This window comes from Pseudophryne corroboree, chromosome 1 (genome assembly GCF_028390025.1).
Source record: "Pseudophryne corroboree isolate aPseCor3 chromosome 1, aPseCor3.hap2, whole genome shotgun sequence".
Classification (NCBI taxonomy): domain Eukaryota; kingdom Metazoa; phylum Chordata; class Amphibia; order Anura; family Myobatrachidae; genus Pseudophryne; species Pseudophryne corroboree.
Genome location: NC_086444.1, coordinates 510,105,188 through 510,133,105, shown reverse-complemented (window position 1 = coordinate 510,133,105; position 27,918 = coordinate 510,105,188). Strand labels below are relative to the sequence as shown.

The following is a 27,918-nucleotide window of genomic DNA, read 5'->3' as shown; positions in this document are numbered from 1 at the left end:
ACCCCCTGGTAGTTACGCCACTGAAAGAATCCAAGAAGTGGACTTTGTGGAAAGCAGTATAGAAGCATTTGAAAAAGCAATATTTATATAGTAATGTTTTCTAGTTGTAAAAATACTGCAATGAGACAAGTGAAGATTAGCAACAACTGCTTTGTGGTTCAAATAAGTCATTTTGCATCGTGCAGCCAAGTAGCAGTATGACACATTTTTTATTATGTTTCCATTAGCTCCCAGCAGCAATTTGTGGGTTTTTTCTTTCCTACTTTATATGTTTCTGTATCTGTACTAGGTGGGTAATTCAGACCTGATCGTAGCAGCAAATTTGTTAGCAGTTTGGCAAAACCATGGGGGTCATTCTGAGTTAATCGCTCGCTAGAAACTTTTTGTAGCGCTGCGATCAGGTTCAATCTCGGCAAAACTGCGCATGTGTATGCACCGCAATGTGCAGGTGCGTTGTACAGGTACAAAGAGGATCGGTGCTGGGCGATGGATTTAACGAAGAATCGGGACTGTCCCGCGAAAATCATGACCGTTGGGAGGTATGCACTCAGTAGAAACTGTCTCTCCTTGTCCAGTAGCCTTTGACTAATACTAGTCATTGGGAGGCCGAGGAAGCAGGGACTGGAAGCAAGATCACACAAAGGTGGGGCATCTGGTCCCTGATTATCCCCTAACTTTAAATATTAAAGAAAAGTTAATAAAGTATATAAACTTGGTACTGCTCCAGCTCAACACGGCTACAGATCTCGGCGTGTATAAGCTGTCCGGCAGCTGGGAGCATTCGAAGTTACAGTACTTTATTTATATATGGCCAACTGCCTGGCTGTTGTCTCAGTGGTCTCCACAAGACCTGGTGCTATAGGTAGCTGCCTTAAGCTGCCTAATGGTAGTGCCAGTCCTGACTATGTGGCGTTTATATGTTCTACCTGTGTTTGTATGAGTTTCTTCTAAGTACTCTATTTCACTACAACAGTCTAAAAACATAATGGTAGGTTGATCGCCTCTGACAATATGGATACGTCGTACTGTAGCCTACATGTGTGGTTAGGTTAGTTGGGTAGTGATGAGGGACAGAAAGTTTGAGGCTCTGTAACATATTTTCGATGGTATGAGGGTAAATACTCTGACTGGGCCATTCATGATGCACCTCCATTTTTTTCCTTTGAAGTCGTTGCAGTGTTTACTAACCAGGCCAAAATGTTCCACATTGCTCTCATGATATCTCAAGGCTTTCTGCCTTATCTCTGCATTGTCACGTATATGGGCTTTTACAAGCATTTTGCTGGATAGGATACTGTATGTGCATTATACTGCCAGAGCTTCTTCTTTCCACATAGAGAAGAATGAATACTATTCTGTGTAATATTTGCCTCATTCAGCTGCAAAACTTTGCACATTTTGCAGACAGATGTGCCCTTACCTTTTTCCAGTCCTACGCCAATTATACCACAAGACAGAATGTATTGCATTGCTCACACACATCTATATTCATAGATTCTGCAAAATGCTAATTCATAAATCAGTGCAAGATGTCATTTTGCAGAACGATGAGACAAAAGCAGAATTTTGCTCATCTCTCATTCATTGTACCCACTTATACCCCTTTCAGATAGAAACAGAAATTACCGGGTGAAGCAGTTCCACCTGGCAATTTCATGAAACACACGGGTCCTTTTTCTGTGTGAAAGAGTGGACCCAGGTTGTAATTTCCGGGACTTCGACCCTTGAATCTACCTGGGTCGGAGATACGGGAATTTCGACACGGGTTGACCCTTTCACACAGACAAAATACCCGTGTTCATCTGCAAATTTGCTTGTATGTGTGAAAGGGGGGGTCAGGCAGGTCCCGGCAAAACGACCCGGCATTGAAATGCCGTGTAATTGCTGGGACTTTCAGACTTTTCTGTCTGAAAGTGGTATAAATGCCCTGTTTGTGGAATGCCTTGGAATTGTAGACCTAGAGACTTCTGTAATTTACTTAATGCCGCAGTTGGCCTCACAATAGCTTTTCTAAGTGACCATAAGGTTTCTGGATTGGAAAGAGGTGGACACCTCTTTTGATTTCACCCATTGGTACACTAAACTTTTTATACACCTCTTGAAAGCAGTCCAACCTTCTTATTGGGACTATCTACATGATCCTACCATCACTAGAATATTCCTGGACTACCATAGAAGGAGGAAGATGCCATTATATAACAGAACACCAGATAAAACTATTTTTTTTTAAACTTTTTTAAATGTACACTGTGTTTTGTTAGTTTAGCTTCACATTGTATTATTACTCTGGTTTTAAGATTTTACCCCAGTACTTAGGCTGGCTTTGGATTAGCATTAACATCTCCATATACAGTTGGAAGAAAACGTATGTGAACCCTTTGGAATTTCCAGGATTTGTGTATAAATTGGTCATAAAATGTGTTCTGATCTTCATCTAAGTCACAACAATAGACAAACACAATCTGCTGAAACTAATACCACACAAACAATTATATGTTCTCGTGTTTTTATTGAACACGCCATGTAAACATTCACAGTGCAGGGTGGACAAAGTATGTGAACCCCTGGGCTAATGACTTCTCCAAGAGCTAATTTGAAGCATGAGTCAGCCAACCTGGAGTCCAATCAATGAGACGAGATTGGAGGTGTTGGTTAAAGCTGCCCTGTCCTATAAAAAACACACACCAGTTTTGATTTTGCAATTCTCAAGAAGCATTGCCTGATGTGAACCATGCCTCGCAGAAAATAGCTCTCAGAAGACCTACAATTAAGAATTGTTGACTTGCATAAGGCTGGAAAGGGTTACAAAAGTATCTCTAAAAGCCTTGATGTTCATCAGTGCATGGTAAGACAAATTGTCTATAAATGGAGAAAGTTCAGCACTGTTGCTACTCTCCCTAGGAGTGGGTGTCCTGTAAAGATGACTGCAAGAGCACAGCGCAGAATGCTCAATGGGGTGAAGAAGAATCCTAGAGTGTCAGCTAAAGACTTACAGAAATCTCTGGCACATGCTAACATCTCTGTTGACGAATCTACCATACGTAAAACACTGAACAAGAATGGAGTTCATGGGAGTATATCACGGATGAAGCCACTGCTGTCCAAAAAAAACATTGCTGCATGTTTGAAGTTTGCAAAAGAGCACCTGAATGTTCCACAGCACTACTGGCAAAATATTCTGTGGACAGATGAAACCAAAGTTGAGTTGTTTGGAAGGAACACACAACACTATGTGTGGAGAAAAAAAGCCACAGCACACCAACATCAAAACCTCATCCCAACTGTAAAGTATGGTGGAGGGGGCATAATGGTTTGGGGCTGCTTTGCTGCCTCAGGGCCTGGACAGATTGCTATCATCGACGTAAAAATGAATTCCCAAGTTTATCAAGACATTTTGCAGGAGAACTTAAGGCCATCTGTCCACCAACTGAAGCTCAACAGAAGATGGGTGATGCAACAGGACAACGACCCAAAGCACAGAAGTATATCAACAATAGAATGGCTTCAACAGAAGAAAATACGCCTTCTGGAGTGGCCCAGTCAGAGTCCTGACCTCAACCCGATTGAGATGCTGTGGCATGACCTCAAGAGAGCGATTCACACCAGACAACCTAAGAATATTGCTGAACTGAAACAGTTTTGTAAAGAGGAATGGTCCAAAATCCCCCCTGACCGTTGTGCAGGTCTGATATGTAACTATAGGAAACGTTTGGTTGAGGTTATTGCTGTCAAACCAGTTATTAAATCCAAAGGTTCACATACTTTGTCCACCCTGCACTGTGAATGTTTACATGGTGTGATCAATAAAAACATGAGAACATATAATTGTTTGTGTGGTATTAGTTTCAGCAGACTGTGTTTGTCTATTGTTGTGACTTAGATGAAGATCAGAACACATTTCATGACCAATTTATGCACAAATCCAGGAAATTCCAAAGGGTTCACATACTTTTTCTTGCAACTGTATGTGTGTGAAAGAGTTTCAGGTTTTTTTTCTTCTTAAAAATATAGAGGGGAAAATATAGACCTACAGTATGAGGATGGAGACCCCAACTTCCATATTAATGTTTATTTTTACTCATGCTGCTGCATATGATACACGAATTTGTTTAGGAATGTCCCTGCAACAATGCAAACCAGTTACACTGCAAGTGTAAGCAATATTATTATCAGATATAGAAATCCGGTACCTGCATTGAATGCAGTGGGAGATACAAGAAGGATCATTGTTCTCTACAGCATGGTACAACAGTTGGGCTGGAATATGTGATATCACTGCACACACACACGGTGCACAGCAGTTTATATTGTGTGACTGCTGCCTGTATGTCTGGAAGTTGTCAGGAGCAGCACAGTCTGCATCTCCCCTCCCTGTAATCTTTGTCTTTTTCTCCCTTCCCTCACTCTCCACCTTCCCCCATCCCGCCTCCACTAGGGGGGCTAGAGGGGGACAGCAGCGATTCATCCACAGCCCATCCCCGATCTGCATACCCGGGAGTGTGGCTCTCAGTGCAGCCCTTGCTGGTAGGTGACCCTGGAGCTGGTACCTCTCCTCATGGCTAATATGCTACCCCTGATGCTGGGTCTCCGTGTGCTGCTGCTGGCAGGTAAGTAGCACCATGTCCTGGCTACTAGCACTGTTATGGAAAAGTTACTTACCCACAGTTTGCAACAAAATGAGCAAAGTATAAAAAGAATCATGAGTCCGCACTCAGGTGAAAGCGCACAGGACGCAGCAGGGCAGTGCAGAGGCTACGTGTGGGGATGCACAGCTGTCATACAGTACAGTACATGGACATCATTCCGATTGCCATGTAATCGCTAAACGTGTATTGCTGCTCAGCCCACTTGCTGCACATGGACTAATGGATAGCTCTCAGCCAAATGTCACTGTTGCTGTCTGGGGAAATATACTCCTTCATGGACACTATCATATACACTTACTGTATATAAATGAACAAGGTGCTGCAGCTATAGATCCTAGGCTGCACTGACTGTTCAGTCACTAAATATAGAGACAGTCTGCTCCCATAACATTGAGCGCTCGTTTGGATGGATTGATTGAATGATTGATTGATTGATTGATTGATTGATTGATTGATTGATTGATTGATTGAATGAATGACTGATTGATAGTGTAGTACAAGTGTACTGATCTCAGTGTTCCAGGCATCAGCTTCATGTGACTATAGTGTCCTCAGACTGTGACAGAATGAGTTACTATTACAGAAGCTGGTGCTGATGAGGGTAATTTACTAACCTCCGTACATTTGTGCCTTCATCTATGTCCATCAGAAATGTATTTTCTAAATTAAGTTAGATCAGGCAAAAGTTATTGCGGATGTCATTTCAATAGTATTTTCTTTTTTTAACAGAATCACGTTGCTTAACCAATAAGACATTTATAATAGTATTATTAAAGGTTATCTTAAATAGATGTTAATGTAGTGGCTAACATAAAATGTATCTGATTTTTGCAATCTCAAACCCACATGGGGCAAAGAATAAAAGGTTGATCCAAGTTATTATTATGTTTATGGCTTGTTACAGTGTTCTACCTGTGTTAGTAAACTGAGTAGTACTCTGAAGATGACAGGGTTGCTATAATTGGTTTGGAAGTGATTTAGTATAAAATGAGGAAACACTGTGTAGACTGTAATGGATAGAGGACAGGTTTCCCTTTAAGGAAGCCCAGCAGTTGAGCTAGCAGTAGTGTATTATACTTCAGCATGGAATGTACCACAAAATCAGCTGGGGTAAGATGATCACATTATTGGAACGCTTTTTATGACAGGTGTTGTTTTAGAAAGAGATACTGTATCTGTAGCAGCCTGGTATTTCTCTTGGGCTACTGTACATGCTCAGTGTGCCCCTAATGCTAATTTATTAACCAACCAATCCAGAACACAATGATAGCAATGTGTTGATTTCTCATATTACATACAGTAGCATTCTGCTATTGTATATAGGTTTAGTTGTGTAGTCATATTATTATAAAGCACTAATGTTTCCTTGAATAAGAAAGTTTCATAGGGAAATAGAGAATAATAGATACAGTATATACAGTATACCAGTATATCGGCAACCATATGAATGATGCCGGGATCCTAGTATGTTTGTCAAGGCCATTGTTCATAAAATCGTGCAGAAACTGTAGTCTGCATAATGTTCTGTAGTCACACTATGGAGTCAAGTCACAATAATCTGGGTTATTGCTAGGTTAACCCGGGTTGTGGCATAGTGTAATACCCCTTTCACACCGCACAAATAACCCGGTATCGACCCGGCATATTGCCGGGTCGACACGGGTCGGCATGCGGTGTGAAAGGGGCATTGCCGAAATCGCGGGTCGCCTGACCCGGCTATTCAACCCGGGTATAAAGCTGTGTTATACCCGGGCTGAATACCAGGTCATTGGCTGCGTAAATGGGCTCCTCGGTGGATGCGACCCAGGACCCGTTTACAAGGTAGGGAGAGGCGGCACAGAGATGAGCTTATCTCCCAGTGTCGCTTCCACCTCCGCCCCTGCCGCCAGCTCCGCCCCCCCCCGCTGCTATGGCAACCCGCCGGGCTTATTGCCGGGTCGGGGAAGCCAGCAGCAGCTGCCAATGCCGGATCCCACCCGGGGTGGGATTTGAGTAAAGGTGCAGTGGCGCGACCCGGGTTATCCGACCTGGGTTATGCTTAAAACCTGCTGATTGGCTTTGTATGCAGGGGTCAACCTCAAGAGAGTGTCTGGGAGTGACATGAAGAGCAGACTTGGGTTAAGTGTAAACGGGGCCAACTCGGGAATAACCTGGGTCCAAGGTGCAGTATAAACAGGTTCTGACTGGGTTTGACCTGGGTTGTAACCATGTCCAGAAACTCGGGTTGAACCTGGGTTTTTGGTGGAAAAGTGGTATTAGATGTGAGGGGCAAGTTGCCATTGCAATGGCATAGAAAGTAGAGCAAAGGCAGCTGCATTTGCCCCCTTGCAGTGTGATCTCGCCCGGACGTGTGGATTTTTGTATGCAGCCCCATGGTACCTTAAGTGCGACATAGGGCTGCACTTACTTGCAGGGCATGTAATTGAATACTAACAGCCTAATGCAAGGGCTTTCACGGAAATCTCCTGCAGAAGGCTAATTAGTGCTGCAGACCGCAGTCTTCATTATGATCAATGACAACTATGGTAGGACCCCTATGTACCAGGGATACATCCTGATATGGCATAAACCACTTAATGCTTATGGAGGCATTGTGCCAGGTGAGAGATACAGTAATGATGCTTTTCCCGCATCCTCCTTCCAGCTCCCGAAGCTGACATTGTACACATACAAGATTGACTTAATAATTGTGGCACTGCTGCAGTTATTAATACACAGCCCCCTTACCTTAATATGGTACATGATTGTTATGTATTTTAGGTGTCTATGGGCCTAATTCAGCATGGGTTGTAGTTGTACGAAAATTTGCACAACTACAACCCTTTACACTAGATACTGTTTGGATTGTGATTTTAAAATAGCATTCAGCTTCTACTGAGATGTGTGGTGGCCCTTCCCTTCCTTTTACACTCCTCTGTCTTTCCCTGCCCACCAGTACGCAGCAGTGTCCACATTCTGTCAACATTATGACCATGTCAGCATTGTGTGCTTGTCAACATTGTGAATGTCAACATTTTGATGACATTTTGTCCGTGTTGACCAGTTTACAACACATAGTTACATGCCCTCCAACATGACCCATTCCATTAGGTACAAACTGCTCTGTTCCTGGACTTCCCTCTTAATTTATCATTGCCATCATCTGTGAAGAAACACCTTTCTTATCATTTAACTAGTTCAACACAGGTGATGGAAATCATAAATCAAGAGGGAAGTCCAGGAGCAGAGCATTTTGTACCTTATGGAATGGGTCATGTTGGAGGGTCTGTAGTTATACCTAGAATTACTATACTGTCTTTTTAAACCAGAACAATCATGAATTACACATATTCCGTGGCTGATTAGACCAGGGGAAATGCACGCTTGAAGTCAGACAACTACAGAACTCATGAGTGTCCCGGTGTAAAGGGACAGTATGGTAAGCCTAGCCAGTGGCATAAGTTTGTCCCAGTTGCCTGGAGACAAGATAAATATTGATGCCCCCCCTATATATATATATATATATATATATATATATATGAAACACAACAGTATCTTTATCTTGCGCCAAGTTCACAACGCAATGAAAACCTCAGTAAAACTCACAGAATGGATCCTGAGAGATTCTGGCTGTGAATGGAAGTGGTGAATGGAAGTGGTGAATGGAAGTGACTCTGCCACCTCCAATCACAGCCAGAATCTCTCAGGATCCATTCTCTGAGTTTTACTGAGGAGGTTTTCATTGCGTTGTGATTGTCAAATCAGCTTTATACTTTTTGAAGTATTTTTTCCTAGAAGTATTCTATATACGGGCTAATACCTGAATCAGAAATAGTCCTGATTGTAAGATCTGGATATCTTATTCAGGCAGTGCGTCAAAATCTGACTGCCAGTATTTTTAAAGGGAACCTCAATTAATAGTCCCTATAAGGAGCTCCACAAAGGAGTCTCAGATAATTATCTTTAAGACAGAATTTTATATCTAGGACCATTAGGATTCCTAAAAGGAACCACCAAGAAATGTCACAACTGAGGGCCTGAGCTGACGGGAGGCAGCCTCAGTTGTAGGGGCTGAGATGTAACGGAACCTGGGAGGTTGTATCAGACCCCTAGACATGTAAGTAACATGTAGAATAACTGCCCGAAGGCGTGACCACGACAACCAGGATAAAAGTCAATGATGTTTATTATGACATACTCCGTAACACAGCAGCAAATAAGAAAACATAAAACTCAGCAGGGAAATAATACAGTTCCTGGGTACTACAGGGTGGCAAGGGCCACAGGGCTCTGGTAGTATGAGATAGTTCTTATAATCTTCTAGTTGGAAAGTCCTTACCAGGCCCGACTGTAGCAATGGAGATAGCCCAGGATCGTACCAGCTGGTGTTCCAGGAAGAGCTGGGCTGCTGTGGATAAAACGGCTGCTGTGGATACTGGCTGGAACCAGACTGATGTTGGCACGGAGTGGATACTGGCTGGAACCAGTTAAATAATAAATGTAGCTTGAGAGCGATGAAATATGAAATGATATATGGAGCTTGAGAGCGGTGAAATAATAATGCCGGTGATAAATGGTAATCTGTAGAAAAGGGTACCGGCACTTTAAGAAGAGCTGATCTCTGCTGGAAGCTGATTGCTGTAAGCAGGTGGGTCTATGGCTGGAAGCAGATGAATCCAAGAGGATAGGAAAGTCAGGCTACACCGCAGGTGGAATGCTGGTGCGGGTCTCTTTAGTGGAGGTTTGGAGATAGGAACTGGAACCTGGAAAACAACCACAGGAGAGAGACAAACTGGAACTAGGTTTGACAACCAAAGCACTGACGCCTTCCTTGCTCAGGCACAGATTACTTATACCTGCAGCAAGGAAGGGATTGGCTAGGCAATTATGCAGATTAACATTGCAAACAGCAGATTGGTGGAAATGAACAGATGACAGAATCCAAGATGGCTGCGCCCATGCAGACACTTGGAGGGAAGTTTGGTTTGTAATCCATGTGGGAATTAAAACAGTAATGGCGGCGCCGGCCACAGGAGACAGGAGACGCCAGACTGATAAGTGCACATTTAACCACGCGGGCACAGCGGAGGCCGCGGGAGACGCCATTCCGGATGTAACAGGCGTTGCGGTGACCGCGTCTCAGAGTGACAGGAGAGGAGGCAGGAATGTGGACATCAGTATAACAGATGGGATCCGGTCCTGGAACGCTGAGCCAGCCTTAGGAGGCATCTGAAGGGTAAGTAATGGCGTCCAGATACCCGGATCGTGACAGCACCACCCCCCCCTTTAGGAGTGGCCCCAGGACACTTCTTTGGCTTTTGAGGAAACTTGGAATGGAATCTCCGGACCAAGGCAGGAGCATGGACATCAGAAGCATTGGTCCATGAGCGTTCCTCAGGGCCGTAACCCTTCCAGTCAATAAGATACTGTAGTTGACCGTAACGGTGACGTGAGTCCAGGATCTTGGCCACTTCATACTCAACGCCTCGTTGAGTTTGGACTTTCGGAGTTGGAGGAAGTGAGGAATGAAACCGATTCAGGATCAGCGGTTTCAACAGGGAAACATGGAATGTCCTGGGTATTTTTAAGAAGGGAGGTAACTGAAGTCTGTAAGCAACAGGATTGATGACTTGCTCAATTTTGAAAGGACCAATGTAGCGAGGTGCAAACTTCATACTGGGAACTCTTAACCTCAAATTCTTCGTGGATAACCATACCCGATCACCCACCTTGAGAGCAGGAACCGCTCTACGCTTCTTGTCCGCAAACTTCTTATACCTGAACGATGCCTTGAGCAGAGCTGCTCGTACACTCTTCCAGTTGTTTGTAAACTGATGCAAGGTGATATCCACTGCTGGAACAGAAGTTGCTGGGAGCGGTTGGAATTCAGGGACTTTAGGGTGGAATCCAAAGTTGGTGAAGAATGGTGTTGAAGAAGATGAGGAATGATACTGATTGTTATGACAGAACTCGGCCCAGGGAAGTAATTGAACCCAGTCATCTTGAGAGGAAGACACATAGATGCGGAGGAAGGCCTCCAAGTCCTGATTCACCCTCTCAGTTTGACCATTGGTCTGAGGATGGTAAGCCGTGGAAAACTTTAGTTTGACTTGGAGGACTTGACATAAACTTCGCCGGAATTTGGCTGTGAATTGAACTCCTCGATCTGAGATAATTTCTTCAGGCAGACCGTGGAGTCGGAAGATCTCTTGTATGAACACTTGAGCCAACTTGGAAGCTGACGGAAGACCGGTGAGAGGAATGAAGTGTGCCATCTTGGTGAACCGGTCAACTACCACCCAGATGGTATTGAACTTGTTGCACATGGGTAAGTCTGAAATGAAATCCATCGACAGATGGGTCCATGGTCGACGGGGAACGGATAGTGGAACCAGTTGCCCCGCAGGCGACTGGCGGGATACTTTATGTTGGGCACACTTTGGGCAAGATGCAATAAACTCCATGACGTCCTTTCTCAGAGTTGGCCACCAATAGGACCTAGAGATAAACTCCAGGGTTTTTTGGATACCTGTATGTCCGGCAAAACGGGAAGCATGGGCCCAATGCATGAGCTTCTTCCTCAGTACCGGCTTCACAAAACTTTCCCCTTTGGGGCGTAGAGTCCATCCCTACCGTGGAGAATGCCAACGGATTGATAATAGGATGCTTGTCTGAAGACTCTGACTCATTTTCTTGCTCCCATGAGCGGGAAAGGGCATCGGCCTTGCGATTCTGAGAGCCCGGACAGAACTGGAGTTTAAAGTCGAACCTGGAAAAGAAAAGTGCCCATCTGGCCTGACGAGGGTTGAGACATTGTGCGCCTTTCAGATATAAAAGGTTCTTGTGGTCTGTAAGTATGGTGATTGAATGAGAAGCTCCCTCCAACAGATATCTCCACTCCTCTAGAGCGAGCTTGATGGCTAGCAACTCCTGTTCGCCAATGGCATAGTTGCGCTCCGCTGGGGAGAACTTCCGGGAGAAGAAACTGCAAGGATGTAAATGGCCATCTTTAGCCCTCTGAGATAACACCGCTCCTACTCCAACGGAGGAGGCATCCACCTCTAAGATGAAAGGAGAGTCGATGTCGGGCTGTTTCAGAACTGGTGCAGAGATGAACCGTTGTTTTAAGAGATGAAAAGCTTGCGTAGCTTCTTCAGACCACTTGGACGGGTTAGCACCCTTCTTAGTTAAAGCAGTAATAGGCGCCACAATGGTGGAAAAGTCTCGTATAAACTTTCTGTAATAATTGGCGAACCCTAAGAACCTCTGGACCCCTTTGAGGGTTAAGGGTATCGGCCAATTCTGGATTGCTTGTAGTTTCTCAGGATCCATCTCTAGTCCGGAACCGGACACAATGTAACCTAGAAACGGAATGGACTTGACTTCAAAGACGCATTTCTCTAATTTGCAATAGAGATGATTGACACGGAGACGGGACAGAACCTCTTTTACCCAAAAACGATGTTCCTCTAAATTGTTGGCAAAAATGAGGATATCATCTAGATAGACCACGACATGACGGTATAAAATGTCTCTGAAGATCTCATTGACAAAATGCTGGAAGACAGCTGGAGCATTGCTCAATCCGAAGGGCATGACGAGGTACTCATAATGTCCGTCACGGGTGTTAAAGGCGGTCTTCCACTCGTCACCCTCAGGGATCCGGATGAGATTGTATGCACCTCTCAAGTCCAGCTTTGTGAAGATGGTAGCTCCGCTAACTCTATCAAAGAGCTCAGTAATCAGGGGTAGTGGATAGCGGTTCTTGATGGTAATGTCGTTCAGACCTCTGTAGTCGATGCACGGACGCAGACCACCATCTTTTTTCTTTACGAAAAAGAAGCCTGCGCCGGCTGGAGAAGAGGAAGGTCGAATGAACCCTTTTGCTAGGTTCTCTTTAATGTATTCCTCCATAGAATGCGTCTCAGGCAGAGACAATGGGTAAGTTCGGCCTCGAGGTGGAACCTTCCCTGGAACGAGATCAATCGGGCAGTCCCATTCTCTATGAGGAGGAAGGATATCAGCAGAAGCCTTACTGAACACATCCGTGAAATCTTGATATGGAGGAGGTGGAACATCAGACGACCTGGGGGAGGAAGAACAGACAGGCAATACTTTAAACAAACATGTCTCAACACAGGAGGGACTCCATGCCAGAATCTGCGTAGTCGTCCAATCAATAGATGGATTGTGAAGACGGAGCCATGGAAGGCCCAGGACCACAGGATGTGTGGCTCTTGGAATCACTAAAAAAGAAATAAATTCGGAATGAAGAACTCCCACTCTCAGACGAACTGGTAGAGTCCTTAGAGAAATAACTGCATCAAAAATCTTGCTGCCATCCACGGCAGTTAAGGAGATGGACGAAGGAAGTCTCTCGGTGGGTAGGGACCACCGTTTAACATAGGCTTCGGTAATAAAGTTCCCAGCTGCGCCGGAATCAAGGAGGGCAATGACGTTCCGATAACGTTGAGCAACTTGAAGCGAGACTGGGAGATTACAATCGTGAGGAGATGGAAAGGAGATCATTACTCCTAGCCGGCCCTCTCCTTGGCGAGCTAGGATTTGGAATTTTCCCGGACGGTTGGGACAGGCATTGATGGTGTGAGACGGAGCTGCACAATAAAGACAAAGAGACTCAGAGAGACGTCTTCGGCGCTCAGCAGGAGTTAGACGAGAACGGCCAAGTTGCATGGGCTCATCTTTAGATGGTGACAGTTGGCGAGGAGGGGGAGCAGAAGATTTTGGAGCAGATGATCTTCCACGCTCAGTTGCTCTTTCTCTGAAACGTAAATCAACTTTCGTGCAGAGTGAGATTAGCTCATCTAACTTGGAAGGTAAGTCTCTGGTAGCTAACTCATCTTTAATACGCTCAGATAAGCCATGCCAGAATGCAGCATACAGGGCCTCGTCGTTCCATGCCAGTTCGGATGCCAGGATCTGGAACTGTATAAGATATTGTCCTACAGTACGTGATCCCTGGCGTAAACGGAGAATCTCAGATGAGGCTGAAATTACCCGGCCGGGCTCGTCGAAGATACGCCTGAATGTTGACACAAATGCAGTGTAGGAGGATAGCAGGGTGTCGGACCTCTCCCATAACGGTGATGCCCAATCAAGGGCTGAGCCACTGAGAAGAGAGATAATGTAGGCAATTTTTGTACGGTCACTGGGAAAATTGCCAGGTTGTAGCTCAAACTGAATCTCACACTGGTTGAGAAATCCCCTGCAGAATCTTGGAGATCCGTCAAATTTTGCTGGCGTTGGAAGATGAAGACGTGGAGCAGAAATGGGTAAGGTGGGTGGGGTCATAGCTGGAGTCACTGTGGTTGACGCACCGGACGCGTCTGATCCACGGAGGGTTGTCTGAATCCCATCCAACCGAGTAGAGAGATCCTGGAGACAGCGGATGATGTGGCCCTGTGCAGCCTCCTGATGTTCAAGTCGGGCTGCCAGTTCTTGCATCGGCCTGGCCGCTTGATCCTGGTCTCCGGCTGGATTCATATGGTCAGTGCTTACTGTCACAACTGAGGGCCTGAGCTGACGGGAGGCAGCCTCAGTTGTAGGGGCTGAGATGTAACGGAACCTGGGAGGTTGTATCAGACCCCTAGACATGTAAGTAACATGTAGAATAACTGCCCGAAGGCGTGACCACGACAACCAGGATAAAAGTCAATGATGTTTATTATGACATACTCCGTAACACAGCAGCAAATAAGAAAACATAAAACTCAGCAGGGAAATAATACAGTTCCTGGGTACTACAGGGTGGCAAGGGCCACAGGGCTCTGGTAGTATGAGATAGTTCTTATAATCTTCTAGTTGGAAAGTCCTTACCAGGCCCGACTGTAGCAATGGAGATAGCCCAGGATCGTACCAGCTGGTGTTCCAGGAAGAGCTGGGCTGCTGTGGATAAAACGGCTGCTGTGGATACTGGCTGGAACCAGACTGATGTTGGCACGGAGTGGATACTGGCTGGAACCAGTTAAATAATAAATGTAGCTTGAGAGCGATGAAATATGAAATGATATATGGAGCTTGAGAGCGGTGAAATAATAATGCCGGTGATAAATGGTAATCTGTAGAAAAGGGTACCGGCACTTTAAGAAGAGCTGATCTCTGCTGGAAGCTGATTGCTGTAAGCAGGTGGGTCTATGGCTGGAAGCAGATGAATCCAAGAGGATAGGAGAGTCAGGCTACACCGCAGGTGGAATGCTGGTGCGGGTCTCTTTAGTGGAGGTTTGGAGATAGGAACTGGAACCTGGAAAACAACCACAGGAGAGAGACAAACTGGAACTAGGTTTGACAACCAAAGCACTGACGCCTTCCTTGCTCAGGCACAGATTACTTATACCTGCAGCAAGGAAGGGATTGGCTAGGCAATTATGCAGATTAACATTGCAAACAGCAGATTGGTGGAAATGAACAGATGACAGAATCCAAGATGGCTGCGCCCATGCAGACACTTGGAGGGAAGTTTGGTTTGTAATCCATGTGGGAATTAAAACAGTAATGGCGGCGCCGGCCACAGGAGACAGGAGACGCCAGACTGATAAGTGCACATTTAACCACGCGGGCACAGCGGAGGCCGCGGGAGACGCCATTCCGGATGTAACAGGCGTTGCGGTGACCGCATCTCAGAGTGACAGGAGAGGAGGCAGGAATGTGGACATCAGTATAACAGATGGGATACGGTCCTGGAACGCTGAGCCAGCCTTAGGAGGCATCTGAAGGGTAAGTAATGGCGTCCAGATACCCGGATCGTGACAAGAAAGCTCCTATCAGGAGCGAACTTTAGAGAATCCTTTTTTATCACTATACCCAAGGTTGTGATTCTCCACACACAAATCTATTAATGGCAAATAAGCCTGTTTTATATATTTGTTACCCCTGATGAAGTCAATAAGACGAAACGCGTTGGGTTTGTCAGTCAGGAGTTTCCAGCATAGTTTGTGAAGACACTCCCTCTTAAGCTCGCACCTTGAAAAAGGTGAGGGAGTATCTAGAGTTAAAGACCACACAACGAACATACTGGTTATCCTTTGTTGTCATCATTTTAAACACATCTTTGTGAACACTATATGAGGAATTTTATGTGAAAACTGTATTTGTTTTAACATGTGTTATTAAAACAATTTTTTACTAATTGGCCTTGGGCCTCTTGTTTGGGTGACCATCTTGGTGAGGGGTGTCCGCTACAGGTTCCCAGATACAAATCTTCTCCAGTATTCAATTCTGACTTATGGAAACAACACTGGAAGAATCATTGTAGATACAGTCTTATTTAGCGCACTTGGGAAACTGTTTTTTATGTTTTATATATATATATATATATATATATATATACACTGCTCAAAAAAATAAAGGGAACACTTAAACAACACAATGTAACTCCAAGTCAATCACACTTCTGTGAAATCAAACTGTCCACTTAAGAAGCAACACTGATTGACAATCAATTTCACATGCTGTTGTACAAATGGAATAGACAACAGGTGGAAATTATAGGCAATTAGCAAGACACCCCCAATAAAGGAGTTGTTCTGCAGGTGGTGACCACAGACCACTTCTCAGCTCCTATGCTTTCTGGCTGATGTTTTGGTCACTTTTGAAAGTTGGCGGTGCTTTCACTCTAGTGGTAGCATGAGACGGACTCTACAGCCCACACAAGTGGCTCAGGTAGTGCAGCTCATCCAGGATGGCACATCAATGCAAGCTGTGGCAAGAAGGTTTGCTGTGTCTGTCAGCGTAGTGTCCAGAGCATGGAGGCGCTACCAGGAGACAGGCCAGTACATCAGGAGACGTGGAAGAGGCCGTAGGAGGGAAACAACCCAGCAGCAGGACCGCTACCTCCGTCTTTGTGCAAGGAGGAACAGGAGGAGCACTGCCAGAGCCCTGCAAAATGACCTCCAGCAGGCCACAAATGTGCATGTGTCTACAAAAGTGATCAGAAACAGACTCCATGAGGGTGGTATGAGGGCCCGACATCCACAGGTGGGGGTTGTGCTTACAGCCCAACACCATGCAGGACGTTTGGCATTTGCCAGAGAACACCAAGATTGGCAAATTCGCCACTGGCGCCCTGTGCTCTTCACAGATGAAAGCAGGTTCTCACTGAGTACATGTGACAGACAGACATGACAGAGTCTGGAGACGCCAAGGAGAATGTTCTGCTGCCTGCAACATCCTCCAGCATGACCGGTTTGGCAGTGGGTCAGTAATGGTGTGGGGTGGCATTTCTTTGGGGGGCCGCACAGCCCTCCATGTGCTCGCCAGAGGTAGCCTGACTGCCATTAGGTACCGAGATGAGATCCTCAGACCCCTTATGAGACCATATGCTGGTGCGGTTGGTCCTGGGTTCCTCCTAATGCAAGACAATGCTAGACCTCATGTGGCTGGAGTGTGTCAGCAGTTCCTTCAAGATGAAGGCATTGATGCTATGGACTGGCCCGCCCATTCCCCAGACCTGAATCCAATTGAGCACATCTGGGACATCATGTCTCGCTCCATGCACCACAGACTGTCCAGGAGTTGGCGGATGCTTTAGTCCAGGTCTGGGAGGAGATCCCTCAGGAGACCATCCGCCACCTCATCAGGAGCATACCCAGGCATTGTAGGGAGGTCATACAGGCACGTGGAGGCCACACACACTACTGAGCCTCATTTTGACTTGTTGGATCAGCCTGTAGTATGTTTTTCCACTTTAATTTTAAGTGTGACTCCAAATCCAGACCTCCATGGGTTAATAAATTTGATTTCTATTGATAATTTTTGTGTGATTTTGTTGTCAGCACATTCAACTATGTAAAGAACAAAGTATTTAAGAAGAATATTTCATTCATTCAGATCTAGGATGTGTTGTTTAAGTGTTCCCTTTATTTTTTTGATAGTGTATATATCCATTAAATATATATATATATATACAGGTTGAGTATCCCTTATCCAAAATGCTTGGGACCAGAGGTATTTTGGATATGGGATTTTTCCGTATTTTGGAATAATTGCATACCATAATGAGATATCATGGTGATGGGACCTAAATATAAGCACAGAATGCATTTATGTCTCATATACACCTTATACACACAGCCTAAAGGTCATTTTAGCCAATATTTTTTATAACTTTGTGCATTAAACAAAGTGTGTGTACATTCACACAATTCATTTATGTTTCTTATACACCTTATACACACAGCCTGAAGGTAATTTAATACAATATTTTTAATAACTTTGTGTATTAAATAAAGTTTGTGTACATTGAGCCATCAAAAAACAAAAGTTTCACTATCTCACTCTCACTCAAAAATGTCTGTATTTCGGAATATTCCGTATTTCGGATATTTGGATATGGGATACTCAACCTGTATATATATATATATATATATATATAGAAATTGGTAGACAAGGCACTCCAAAAAGCTTATACAAGACAAACGCAGGTGCCTCCGTAAAAATAGAACAATAACAGAGGAGAACAACGTGGCACTCACAGCAATTTTCAATGATCACAACCACAGCGTTAGATTATAGCAGAGCAACGTTTCAGTGGCACCCCACTGTCGTCAGGCTTTTATTAAAGCTTGACGACAGTGGGGTGCCACTGAAACGTTGCTCTGCTATAATCTAACGCTGTGGTTGTGATCATTGAAAATTGCCGTGAGTGCCACGTTGTTCTCCTCTGTTATATATATATATATATATATATCTATCACCAAACAGTGAATCAGGAGGCGCTAATTTCACTTTCCAGTTATTACCAGCAATTGCATTGACCACATATGATCATAAATAACAATTTATTAAAAGCACATTTACACAAACAGAGATAACCCTTTCATATACACAGTTAAAATTTGTGCCATAAATGAAATGAAGGGTAGTATAAGTCTCTTCAACCCTGACGCGTTTCGTCCACATAGGACTTCTTCAGAGGGATGGTCAAAGAAGCTATACAATCAATTCAGATACTGACAATCTGTGAAAATGGTCAGGCTCACCACACCATTTAGAATTCAAATTATTCGCACAGTTCTACTATCACATTGGGAGATCACTAATGAACACACAGGACTGTGCCACTTTCTTTGGTGGATTCTCCCGTTGGTTGGATATTTAATATTATTATAGTAGAACTGTGCGAATAATTTGAATTCTAAATGGTGTGGTGAGCCTGACCATTTTCACAGATTGTCAGTATCTGAATTGATTGTATAGCTTCTTTGACCATCCCTCTGAAGAAGTCCTATGTGGACGAAACGCGTCAGGGTTGAAGAGACTTATACTACCCTTCATTTCATTTATGGCACAAATTTTAACTGTGTATATGAAAGGGTTATCTCTGTTTGTGTAAATGTGCTTTTAATAAATTGTTATTTATGATCATATGTGGTCAATGCAATTGCTGGTAATAACTGGAAAGTGAAATTAGCGCCTCCTGATTCACTGTTTGGTGGTGTGTAGTTTTGGTCCTGACTAACAGAAGGATCGAATTAGGAAAGGCAGAAATTTATCAGCGCAGGATAAGGGTATAACTGTTGTATATATATATATATATATATATATATATATATATATATCAAAGAATGTTTCCGGCACTCCGATAATTAAGATGAACAGTGCTGTGGTGCCCTCCTAGTTAGCTTAGCATAAGCTAACAATATAAGTAAAAGGTGTGTGGCGGCACTCACGCAGACTGACTCAAATCATTGAAGATAGGTTTCCCTTTAATGCCTGGCATTAAAGGGAAACCTATCTTCAATGATTTGAGTCAGTCTGCGTGAGTGCCGCCACACACCATTTACATATATATATATATATATATATATATGCGTGTATAGGGAGGTATTCTGAATATATATATATATATACATACATATCAGACATTTCTTGGCAGTCATACCCAGGATTAGAACCTATGACCTGTTACACTGAATGCAGACACCTTTCAGATTCTAACTACAGTATATGAAGCTGCTACAGAGAATTGTCAGTTCAAAACCATTGCAACTAGGTAGATCTATGTAGTGTACTACAGCCACACACTACATAGATCTGCTCAGTCACTGACAATGCTGATTATTTCTCTAACAATTATTTTACAAGTGTCATACCCAGAATTAGAGCACATGACCTATTACACTGGAAACAAGCACCTTACTATATGAAGTTACTTGTAATTGTTAGAGAACAGGCCTGTTTCTAGCCAACTTGGTTCCCAGTGCAGGATTTAGAAGAAATGCGTCCCCCGCCCCCCTTCCATTGACATAAAAAAATACAACCCCCCCCCCCCCTCGTTCATGGATACAAGAAAAATAAATTTGCGCGCTCCTGCATCTCATCCCTTTCATTCTGGACACATATTAATTACACAGGTTCTGTGACTGGCTGACTTCAAGACTCCATTTCACCTGGTTTTAATTAGCCACAGAGCCTGTAATTAATATGTGGCCAGAATTAAAGGGGTGAGGTGGTAACCCTCACCTTAAAAGACTACGTTACACCCCAGTTTTTGACCCTGCACCAACAGACCTTGGCCACCAGATGGAAAAAAAACAAATTCCACCATATTAAGCCCCACAGAGTAATGCCCCCTGCACCATATTATGCCACAAACCGCAATGCCCATGATACATTATGCCCTACAGTAAAGCTTCTTATTACTGTTAAATTACCTTCTCGTTGCCAAGGGTTTCACCTGCTGGGTGTCATGCTCGTTGCCAGGGGTTTCATGCTCTTATACTGGGTGCACTGGGCAGTCCTGGTGCAGCACTGGTACTTACACTGGGTACACTGGGCAGTCCTGGTGCAGCAGGGCTATGTATTCTGGGTGCACTGACCATGAAGGGGGAGCTAAAGATAATATAAAGCCACTACACAGAGACGTTACTCACCTGCTTGACACACGGTGCGGCAGGTTCGAAAGGGGACGTGGCCAGGCTTCCCAACCCCCGTTTTCGGGGGTCCAGGAGATACGGGCTGCACCCGGAGGGGTATGGGTCATTGGGTCGACCCAACTTAGGTCGACACTCATTAGGTCGACCACTGAAGGTCGACATTGTCATTAGGTCGACATGCATTAGGTCGACATGGGCGTTAGGTAGACAGGTCAAAAGGTCGACATGAGGTTTTTGAATGTTTTTGGTGTAGTTTTCTCCATAAAGCGACGGGGAACCCAAATTAGTGCACCGTGTCCCCTCGCATGGCTCGCTTCAGGCAAGGTGCTTCGCTTCGCTCGGCACAGATTACCATTCCAATCATAGTCAACGTGTATCGTTAAGTATGAAAAAAATCCAAAAAATTATTATTTTTTAAAAAAAAAACCTCATGTCAGCCTTTTGACCAGTCTAGTGTTCTTTAGTGTTCATACATAGCTGAGTGTGTCTACTATACTCATCATCATTCTACTATAGCAGGGTGCCTTGCTAGGACAAAGGAGGTTCTCTGACAGAGGAGACACAAAGTGGCTGACAGCCAGACAGACTTGCTTTGCAGAAATGTCCGTTGTGAACTTGAACAAATGGGGCAGGGTGGTGATGTTACTCCTTCACAAGTGGTTGCTGTCCACTTTTTCATCTGTTTATGTCCTATTAGTGTACTGTCCTAAAGATGTGCGATTGGCTCTTGCAGTCTGTTATTGACATTGATTGAAGGTAATACTCTACTTCAAAACAGCGCCCCAGTGGTATGTCACTGTGCAATGTATACTACTACTATTATGTATAATTATAATATCTGAAATACAGTATCCAATCTGCCCGTTTAATATACCACAGAATTTTCTGAAACACATACAGTTTTATAAATTACCAGTTACCAGCCCGTGAAAATGACGGAACATCATAACATAACAGTAATATCAGCGCCAGTGGCTGTGCGTTCCCGGATGGTGCAACAATTGAATTGCTCCATGGGGCGCCATCTGGTGGCCTTCGGTGCGCAAAACACTTGAATTCCCTACCATAGTGGTGAGCACCAGTGTTAGCCTTTTATAATATAGGATTATTTTACTTGTATGGAACATAGGTTTGGTTTCGCATTGTAAGAGAAGATGGTCAGTAAAGTACAGTAAGTTATTTCCTACATTATTTAACAGGTCTGGAATTTCTGGAAATGATGCATCAACTACCAGATGACTAGATGATTATAATTGTACATTTAAGATGCAAAAAGAACAGAATAATCCTGAAACTTTACAGTTTGTTTCTTTCTTTAAACTTTTTGGGACAGGTTCCATATTTGTCTCCATAGCTGCCTATTTTGTAACGAAAACTTTTGACGGTTTAACCACTGTTCCTTAAATTATTTTATAATAAATCTTGTTATGTAACACATTTTTTTTTTCATTAAATAGTTGACAAACCATGAGTGGCTGAATAAGACACCACATATTTAATTACAGAATTGTAATTTATTACAATATCTATACTGAATGAATGATAATTCATATGCTCTTAATTTGATGACGTGTTTAACCCTTTCATTGATCTTATTTTGTATTGCATGGACAACAATATATGTTGTTGTTGTTGTTATTATTATTATTATTATTATTATTATTATTATTATTTGTTCATTAGACCATTAAGTTGACATTTACTTCCGCCCTTAATGCTTTGTAAACATTGGGGCAGATGTATTATTCCTGGAGAAGTGATAAAGCAGTGATAAGTGGAAGATAACGCACCAGCCAATCAGCTCCTAACTGTCATTTTTCAAACTATAAGGACTGGCTGGTGTGTTATCACCTTGCACTTATCACTGCTTTATCACTTCTCCAGGCTTAATACATCTGCTCCATTGTTTCTAAACAGCTTTTATATTGGGCTTGTATGTAACAATTTTCACTCAAAATTAAACAAATGAAACGCTTATTGTACTTTTTATATGAAATTAATATTTACTGATTTACATAACATTATAGATTACTAAAATCACCATTACCTCAGATCTAGTTTTGTGACTGCTACAAGGACCTCTCTGAAAGTGGTCAGTACAATGCTGTGTGTACCAGCCAAGAGGAAATAATCTTAATTCGTACAGGTGTCTGTTAGGGATGCAGGGAGAGAGTGGAGCGAGTCTGACAGTTACAGCCATGCATCCAAGAGAGATTCACCACACCCCTGTCAGAAGTACAGAATGTACAGCGCAGGGGCATAAGTTCATTCCAGGCGCCTGGAGGCAAAATAAAAGGTTGTGCCCTTCCTCCACTCGGTGCGCATGTGTTAACATCCGTTGGTGGGATAGATGGGCACTTCCGAACACACAGCATGCAGAAAACAGCACACCAGTCCAGGGTTTTTGTGCAGTCTAGCTGAAGCTAATTTTATTGTGCAGTACAGAAAATATAAAACAGGAAAATAAATACTAGCCTGTCTGCACTTAAACAATCCAGCTTCCCTTTCTCAGAGTGGTAGGATCTAATGGTAGAACCTAACCACAAACATAGTAGTAGGACCTAACCACAAACATAGGCATCAAAAGGGGAGGAGGCCTGTGTGCAGTCTCCGTCCGGGCCCTCTCCTCTCTAGCCGGTAGAGCAATAGACTATGGGCAATGGTGGAGCCTGTCCTCTCTCTCCATCCATACCCCCAGGAACCCTTAACCAGATTTTACTAAAGCACAAACTCTAACTAAGTCTATTTTGCAGAAACAGACATTTTCCCGGGGGTTTAAATCATACAGGTCAGAAACCTATGGCAAACATATCTCTGGATTATAGGAGAGTGGGCGCTACTCACACAGGAGCTGCTGGATTTAAGGAAGTCCTGCTGCTGGGAGCCGGGGCTGCGTCATACTGAGTGTGTGTGATTATGTGTGTGTGTGTGTGTGTGTGTGTGTGTGTGTGTGTATGTGTATGTGTGCAGCGTTGACCTTTTATAAATATAGATGCTGTATATCTGCAATGGGCAATCTATAATGATGCTGCATTATATACACCAGTACTGGCATGTGTAAGCTCACAAGTCCCCGCACAGCTCCCCGCCAGTCTGAGGGGTAGAGGACACCAGTAGCCACCAGCAGCTGTCTGGAGAGGTCTGGGCATGGCCTGTCCAGGGTGTGGGAGGAGCACGGAACCCTGCCCCTCCGTTTGTGCACAGTATATATAAAGCAGTTGAGCCCGTTATCTGCCTCCTCATCATCTGCATCCCCAGCACCGACCCCTCTTCCTCCCGGTCACTGCACTGCTCACCCAACACAGGGTCTTACCTCTTCCTGCCAGACTGATTCACCTTTTCCCCCTGCCGGTAAGTGGCCACTCATGTCTCTGATGCCTTTGCACTGAGCACTGCATTACCATCTGGTGTTTCCTGCATCAGTTTCCTGGTTACTGCTGCTACTGGTTGCTGAGTCCTGGGATGGCAGGTAACCTGGGGTTGCAGCATAGTATATGGCAGAGGGGGTGCAGAGTATGCTGTATATGGCAGGGGCAGTATATGGAGAAGGGTTGTCATGTATATAGGGGGAACTATATGGAGGGGTATGGGGGTGCAGTGTGTATATAGGGGCAGTATATTGTGGGGGGTGCAGAATATGGAAGAGGATGGGGATGCAGTGTATACAGGGGCAGTAAATGGTGGGGGGTGCAGTGTACATAGGGAGTGTGTGTGTGTGTGTGTGTCTGTGTCACACAGAGGTGACTATATTGAAAAAATCTGCATCTCTCTCTCCACTGTCCCTATCTCCCCCTACCACACTACTCTCTCCCCTGTCCCTATCTAACCCAACCACTTCTCCCCTCTCTATCCCCCCATGTCCTATCTTCCCCTACCCCCCTCTCCCCTGTCCCTATCTGCCCAAGCCTCCTGCCTTCTTTCTTTGTCCCCCAGTCCCTATCTGCCCCCAACTCACTCTTCAGTGCATGAAGTGGGCCAGTATACACCGGAATGGCATACTGGCACTTTGAACACTGACTGAAGACCCCTGCTGCCGCATCTTTTAAAATTCGGCACTATTCACACGCCAATTGGAGCTCTCGAACTCGCAGCCAATCAGGAGCGGTTTTCCAGGTTGCCCAGAGTCAGCTGGGAACCATCACTGGAGAACAGGAAGAGTTTAAAACTCTAATCTGCTTGGTGTTCTTAGTACTGTTGCTGGATAGCAGCCAGTGAGTAGGCCAGAGTGGGATTAGTGCAAGGGACCGCCTGAGTAGCTGTACTAAGAAGCATGGCAGGAGATGGCTGCAGTCCAGGGCAGTACAATGAACTCTAGAGACCTTGGTGATGGGTTGTTTGAATACACCTGTTTATTGTTTTCCAGGCTACTGCCTGTATTTTCTGAAGTACAGTGTCTGCTTTCAGTGAAAGATGCTGTCACACCGGAAACGTCATGTGTTCTTATCTCCCCACCCTGTTTTATATATACACTGCTCAAAAAAATAAAGGGAACACTAAAATAACACATCCTAGATCTGAATGAATGAAATATTCTTATTAAATACTTAGTACTTTACATAGTTGAATGTGCTGATAACAAAATCACACAAAAATTATCAATGGAAATCAAATTTATTAACCCATGGAGGTCTGGATTTGGAGTCACCCTCAAAATTAAAGTGGAAAAACACACTACAGGCTGATCCAACTTTGATGTAATGTCCTTAAAACAAGTAAAAATGAGGCTCAGTATTGTGTGTGGCCTCCACGTGCCTGTATGACCTCCCTACAACCCACACAAGTGGCTTAGGTAGTGCAGCTCATCCAGGATGGCACATCAATGCGAGCTGTGGCAAGAAGGTTTGCTGTGTCTGTCAGCGTAGTGTCCAGAGCATGGAGGCGCTACCAGGAGACAGGCCAGTACATCAGGAGACGTGGAGGAGGCCATAGGAAGACAACAACCCAGCAGCAGGACCGCTACCTCCGCCTTTGTGCAAAGAGGAACAGGAGGAGCACTGCCAGAGCCCTGCAAAATGACCTCCAGCAAGCCACAAATGTGCATGTGTCTACTCAAACGATCAGAAACAGACTCCATGAGGGTGGTATGAGGGCCCGACGTCCACAGGTGGGGGTTGTGCTTACAGCCCAACACCATGCAGGACGTTTGGCATTTGCCAGAGAACACCAAGATTGGCAAATTCGCCACTGGCGCCCTGTGCTTTTCACAGATGAAAGCAGGTTCTGACTGAGCACATGTGACAGACATGACAGAGTCTGGAGACGCCAAGGAGAATGTTCTGCTGCCTGCAACATCCTCCAGCATGGTTTGGCAGTGGGTCAGTAATGGTGTGGGGTGGCATTTCTTTGGGGGGCCGCACAGCCATCCATGTGCTCGCCAGAGGTACCCTGACTGCCATTAGGTACCGAGATGAGATCCTCAGACCCCTTGTGAGACCATATGCTGGTGCGGTTGGTCCTGGGTTAATCCTAATGCAAGACAATGCTAGACCTCATGTGGCTGGAGTGTGTCAGCAGTTCCTGCAAGACGAAGGCATTGATGCTATGGACTGGCCCGCCTGTTCCCCAGACCTGAATCCAATTGAGCACATCTGGGACATCATGTCTCGCTCCATCCACCAACAGACCACAGACTGTCCAGGAGTTGGCGGATGCTTTAGTCCAGGTCTGGGAGGAAATTCCTCAGGAGACCATCTGCCACCTCATCAGGAGCATGCCCAGGCGTTGTAGGGAGGTCATACAGGCACATGGATGCCACACACACTACTAAGCCTCATTTTGACTTGTTTTAAGGACATTACATCAAAGTTGGATCAGCCTGTAGTGTGTTTTTCCACTTTAATTTTGAGTGTGACTCCAAATCCAGACCTCCATGGGTTAATAAATTTGATTTCCATTGATCATTTTTGTGTGATTTTGTTGTCAGCACATTCAACTATGTAAAGAACAAAGTATTTAATAAGAATATTTCATTAATTCAGATCTAGGATGTGTTATTTTAGTGTTCCCTTTATTTTTTTGAGCAGTGTACATACAAAACATTTTAATTTTTTCCTATTGCATGATTTGGAGCGCTCTTTTTCACATTTGCTGTTTTTATATCGATTTCTAAATACTATTTTTAATCACAGTTCTTTTTCATGAGATTATCAGTATTACACTATTTGTATATTCCCGTTTATTTGTTTTTTTTGGACCACATTTACCATACACAGATTGGAGAGAAGAGACCAAGGATAAAAAGGATACATTAATCAAAAAAATGTTTTGGTTCTGATAAGCGTATCTTCATTGTGTTGGATATTTTGCACACTGAAAGTGCTATTTCTTACTATAATACAAATAAACACCCTTGTGTGCCTGTGCAGACTCTAGAGTGAGCATACCAGACAGCACACACTAGTCACACCACCCAGTAAGCCTTACCACATGACCGTGACAGATAACCAGAAGCAAGACAGAAGCAGTGTTCTAGCTGTGCAGCATCATTGAAATGTATATAAAGCCAGGTAGGGTCAGGAAAGTAGCTTCATGTGCATTAGGTTGTTCAACCCATGTAGTTTGTATATTTATTAACAGTTTCTTATATAGAGCAGCAAATTCCGTTGTGCTTTACAATTGGAAATAACAATGATATAACAAAACTGGGTAATAACAAACAGTCATAGAGGTAGGAACTGGGGTGTAGCCAGAACTTTGAGGGCCCCATAGCAACATTTTGAAGGGGCCCCGTCCCAATGCTTCTAGAGAGACACTTCTCTGCAGCAGCTGTTAATTGTATGCCTACAAAAGTTTTAAGATAAATATTACTGCACTACTGTTATAAACGAATGAGATTCATCCTACTACTTTCAATTACATATTTTACTTACCCATTTGAGAGAAGTACATTGGTCTTATTGTGCAAATTAATGAATCATTGTATTCTGCTACGTACTGTAACCTCTACCTGAAGCATAAATATACTTGGTATAAATCTCAATTGGGATGTGACTTTTTCCCAGTGCCCCAGCATTTGGCAGCTCTTGTATTCACTTCATTAAACCATTCTCTTTGCATACAGTAATTTCCATGCTTTTCAACCGCTGTGAAGAACTGAGTTTTCTTATTATTGGCAGGTTTGCAGTTTGCTGAGGGGGCCGCTGTCTCTGACGGATCCTGCACCTTTGAAAATAGTACATGTGACTATAAATCTGCCTATGCATTTCTTCCATGGATTGTAAACTCTGAAGGTAATGTAAATACAGACTGTCCAACGTTTATTTATCCCGCAATTTTTTGCAAATCCTTATGTTGTTTTTTTAATGTCAGAATTCCGCAGTTCCAGCTCTGTGTTTTTAAATTGAAGCTTCTATACATAGGGCCTGTGTCAGAGTTAGGAGCAAATAAAAATAAGAGTTATT

General features: G+C 44.1%; 1 protein-coding gene across 3 annotated transcripts in view; it reads left to right on the top strand.

Moving 5' to 3' along the window:
* Nucleotides 1-4,350: 4,350 nt before the first annotated feature.
* The window catches only part of MAMDC2 (MAM domain containing 2), a 155,230-nt gene continuing 131,662 nt past the window's right edge, over nucleotides 4,351-27,918 (top strand). The window contains exons 1-2 of one of the 3 annotated variants that reach the window (XM_063913896.1): nucleotides 4,351-4,607; nucleotides 27,634-27,747. In XM_063913896.1, the coding sequence (XP_063769966.1) occupies nucleotides 4,556-4,607; nucleotides 27,634-27,747 (166 nt within the window). In that variant the 5' untranslated portion in view covers nucleotides 4,351-4,555. The remainder of the gene's footprint in view (nucleotides 4,608-27,633; nucleotides 27,748-27,918) is intronic. The other 2 variants (XM_063913894.1, XM_063913895.1) reach the window with 2 other exon arrangements.